At 49.5% G+C, this 4786-nt stretch overlaps 1 protein-coding gene across 1 annotated transcript in view; it reads right to left on the bottom strand.

Moving 5' to 3' along the window:
• hcn2b (hyperpolarization activated cyclic nucleotide-gated potassium channel 2b) overlaps nt 1–4786 on the bottom strand; it is a 33595-nt gene extending 28809 nt beyond the window's left edge. The window contains exons 1-2 of the mRNA XM_084472755.1: nt 4188–4786; nt 1417–1840 (exon numbers count right to left, since the gene is read on the bottom strand). Coding sequence (XP_084328881.1) covers nt 1417–1840; nt 4188–4744 — 981 coding nt within the window. The 5' untranslated portion in view covers nt 4745–4786. The remainder of the gene's footprint in view (nt 1–1416; nt 1841–4187) is intronic.

A 4786-nucleotide genomic window follows, 5' to 3' on the forward strand; every position in this document is an offset into this window, starting at 1 on the left:
GGGGTGGAGCCTACCTCCCACTGTATCTAACAGGGGGTGGAGCCTACCTCCTCCCACTGTATCTAATAGGGACTGGAGCCTACCTCCTCCCACTGTATCTAACAGGGGGTGGAGCCTACCTCCCACTGTATCTAACAGGGGGTGGAGCCTACCTCCTCCCACTGTATCTAACAGGGGGTGGAGCCTACCTCCTCCTATTAGATACAGTAGGAGGTAGGGGGTGGAGCCTACCTCCTCCCACTGTATCTAACAGGGGGTGGAGCCTACCTCCTCCCACTGTATCTAATAGGGGGTGGAGCCTACCTCCTCCCACTGTATCTAACAGGGGGTGGAGCCTACCTCCTCCCACTGTATCTAACAGAGAGCCTACCTCCTCCCGCTGTATCTAACAGGGGGTGGAGCCTACCTCCTCCCGCTGTATCTAACAGGGACTGGAGCCTACCTCCTCCCACTGTATCTAACAGGGACTGGAGCCTACCTCCTCCCACTGTATCTAACAGGGACTGGAGCCTACCTCCTCCCACTGTATCTAATATGGGGGGTGGAGCCTACCTCCTCCCACTGTATCTAACAGGGGCTGGAGCCTACCTCCTCCCACTGTATCTAACAGGGGCTGGAGCCTACCTCCTCCCACTGTATCTAACAGGGGCTGGAGCCTACCTCCTCCCACTGTATCTAACAGGGGGTGGAGCCTACCTCCTCCTACTGTATCTAACAGGGGCTGGAGCCTACCTCCTCCCACTGTATCTAACAGGGACTGCAGCCTACCTCCTCCCACTGTATCTAACAGGGACTGCAGCCTACCTCCTCCCACTGTATCTAATAGGGACTGGAGCCTACCTCCTCCCACTGTATCTAACAGGGACTGGAGCCTACCTCCTCCCACTGTATCTAATAGGGACTGGAGCCTACCTCCTCCCACTGTATCTAACAGGGGCTGGAGCCTACCTCCTCCCACTGTATCTAACAGGGGGTGGAGCCTACCTCCTCCCACTGTATCTAACAGGGGCTGGAGCCTACCTCCTCCCACTGTATCTAACAGGGGCTGGAGCCTACCTCCTCCCACTGTATCTAACAGGGGCTGGAGCCTACCTCCTCCCACTGTATCTAACAGGGACTGGAGCCTACCTCCTCCCACTGTATCTAACAGGGGGTGGAGCCTACCTCCTCCCACTGTATCTAACAGGGGCTGCAGCCTACCTCCTCCCACTGTATCTAACAGGGGCTGGAGCCTACCTCCTCCCACTGTATCTAATAGGGGGTGGAGCCTACCTCCTCCCACTGTATCTAACAGGGGCTGGAGCCTACCTCCTCCCACTGTATCTAATAGGGACTGGAGCCTACCTCCTCCCACTGTATCTAACAGGGACTGGAGCCTACCTCCTCCCACTGTATCTAACAGGGACTGGAGCCTACCTCCTCCCACTGGTGGATGTAGCGGATGAGCCTGGAGAGACGCAGCAGCCTCAGCAGGCTGAGGATCTTGGTGAAGCGGACGATGCGCAGCGCCCGGGCCGTCTTGTACACCTCCGAGTCGATGCCCTTCTCCACGATGAGGAAGATGTAATCCACGGGGATGGAGGACACAAAGTCCACCAGGAACCAGGTCTTCAGGTACTTGGTCTTGATCTTCTTGGGGTCCAGGATGATCTCCGTGTTGTCCTCGAACACGATGCCGGTGCGGAAGTTGAGCACCAGGTCCACCAGGAAGAAGGTGTCCGACACCACGTTGAAGATGATCCAGGGCGCGGTGGTCTCGTCCTTGAAGAAGGTGATGCCCACCGGGATGATGATCAGGTTGCCCACCATGAACAGCAGCATGGTGAAGTCCCAGTAGAACCTAGCAGCGGTGGAGGAGGAGGAGATGTTAGGGGGAGATGTTAGGGGGGGGGGGGGGGGAGGAGGAGAGGGGAAGGACTGGTGGACAGACAACAGAGGCTGAGGAGCCAGCTGGATGGGCCCCTGGTGGTCCCACACAAATATTAGACCAACAGGGGCGGAACAGCGCTCAAAGAAAGAGAATGATTGTGGCACTTGAAAGGAACATCATCAACAATGCTTTTCTCCCTCTCCCCCTCTTGTGACACAGCCACATGACGTTATAAGTGTTTGAAAGAAATGGTACAAATTGTATGGAAAAAAAACAGTGCCCAGTTAACATAAAGTTTTAAATCCTTGCAAGGTTAAATAATGTTTTGGGTTACCTGTTAATTGGTTCTGTGTGTGTGTTTGCCGATGTGGAAAAGCCATAATAATGCCAGCGACATGTGATTTTTGCTGGGAGGACATGACAAAAAGGTTACTGGGACTTTAAGCTAGGTGACCTTAGGGGGCAAGGGGAGGAGTTACAGACAGGTACCAGGAAGCAGATGAACAATGGAAAAATGTTTGGGATGGCCCAAGGAGAAGGGTGGTGAGTTTAGGAAATGAGGGATCCTGAAATCTTAAAACCCCACCAAACTCCTGAGAAGGCCACGCTATACAGACAACAACGATGGAGTACATTTGTTTGAGCCTGCCTTACCGGTGAGATCCTTCCATTTTTTCTACAATGCATTGTTAGTGGACTACTTTTACGTGTTTTTTGGTGGAATACTTTTTTTGTGGTTTTTTGGGCTTTGGACTTTCAGGGTTTGGGTGCTGGACTTTGGGAGACTTGGGGAAGGGTGAAGAAAAAACAAAACCGTATGGTGTATAAAAGCTGTGGACAATTTGGTCTTACTGATACAATTATCAAAATCAATACAAAAGCTTTTGAGAAAACAGTTTGTTTATGGGGTATTTTCTTTGGAATATACTGGATGGCTGATGGGAATGTGATTTGATTGATGTTTTTTTGGAATAAGATGAGTTTACATATGTAACTGAAATATATTATGTAGTTTTCCGAACAAAAAGTCTACCTGAAAGAGAAATCAGGGTGATTGTTACTCTCTCTCTCTCTCTCTCTCTCTCTCTCTGTCTCTCTCTCACCTAACATTGCCCCAGAGACAAGCCATGCCCAGGGCGTAAGTAGAGGGGTGATGAATAACAAGCATAATCACACGTTGTAATTAAAAGATGCCCAGGATAGTTCCTATGGCAAATACAGTCGTAAAAGTGCCACTGTTTTTCAAAAGGGGCTCATCATCACATAAAGCCAGTAAACATATTTTGATCATTAATCATTCCCCTGATACTGACCAGTCTGGAGGAACAGCTCTCAAATAAAGACAATGATTGTGGAATCATCAACCATGATTTTCCTAGTCATCGCATAAAGCCAGTAAAGCTATTCATATCATGGCTCATTCCCCTGATACAGTTTTATTGGTCTGGTGGTTGTCTGATCAGCAAAGGATAAACATAGGCCTACTTCAGAAGACAGAACTGAAATGTGTGTCTGTGTCGCTGAGTCATGAACTGGCTGGTTTGATTTCAGAGCTTAACCGAACACCGATTAATCGAAGCCCTATAAGATATTTTACTGACGTGTCAAAAGTAATAAAATAAAATTTGATTTGGGATAGCATGTATGCATTAGGGCTGTATGAATAGGCTACAAGGGAAATTTACTTTGATCTGCGCACATAGATACGTATGTTTGTGATGTTTGGTGATCACCGAGGGAGCTGTCCTTAGTGCTGAGAGAGTTGTGATGGATCAGATTCCACCGGAATGTTTGTCCGGAATGTTGAAAGCAAAGATGCCATCGTCAGTAAAGGATCAGCTGCGTCGGTACCGCTGAAGCGAGTCGTGAAACATTATCTTTTACGATTTTGTGTTTTGAAACTTCCAAACCAAAACGTAGGTTTGGAAATAGTTTGAAATAGGTTTTGAGAAGAAAGTTGTCCTTTGACATGACTCAGGTGTGATAATGGGGTCTGCATGGGTCAGTCCATGTTGCTGTCCCGCGGATTATTATGCGCTTCTATATTCATCTGAAGTGGGCAGAACTTTAGTCAAAGTAGGCTATTAGAGATGATAAACATTTGCAAATTAACTTGAGCTTGAGCCACGATGTGTGTATCCGGGTGTAATCGGTTGAAATAATAGTTTTAATAGTTTATAAAAACATGTATGGGATTTTGATTCATTGTAATGTTTAACATTCAAACCCATTAACATAGTTCGGGACATATGTTTTGTTCGGTTTTGGAGTAGGCTATACACGTTCACCCACCGGTGTTGGCCTGATTGACCCCTACCTGAAGTCACTGTACGGGTGGATAATCCAATTACCGGCCGATTTCACGCGCTCTTGTTCCTTCTCCACCGCCTTCTGGCTCCCAAACATCCGGAGGGAGAACTTGTTCACCCCGGGCTGAAGCATGGAGCTGAACTGTCGCTGCATGTACGTCTGGTTGTCCGCCGAGTCCCCTTCGTCCGGGGCGATCTGAAAGCCATCCTCTGCTTTCAGAAAGGGCACAGAACATCTGGAGCGCTGATTGGACGTGTTCTCGTGGATCATGGTCACCTCCTTGATACTGGAGGCGTTAGAAAAGGAAACTCTGGACTCTTTCTTTTCGGTGGGTGCTCCGGTGACCCCGGGAACCTCGGAGCCCTGACCCGGTGCTGAGGGGGACCCTAAGGAGGGAAAGTGTCTGTCCATCGTGGAGGCATTGGAGTGAGGGGCAGCCTGGCCCTGGTCGTTGTCCACTGCAACTATTCCACCTGTCTTCTTCTCCTGCTTAGAGAGGAGTGAGGAGAGGCTCCCTGAACTGCTCGGGTCCATTCTGCAATCTCCGTTTTTGTTAAATATCATACCGGTGGCCGGGCGAGGTTTACAGCTGCCCCCGGAACCGCG

The sequence above is a fragment of the Micromesistius poutassou genome, assembly GCF_964030765.1.
Source record: "Micromesistius poutassou genome assembly, chromosome: 9".
In the NCBI taxonomy this organism is placed as follows: domain Eukaryota; kingdom Metazoa; phylum Chordata; class Actinopteri; order Gadiformes; family Gadidae; genus Micromesistius; species Micromesistius poutassou.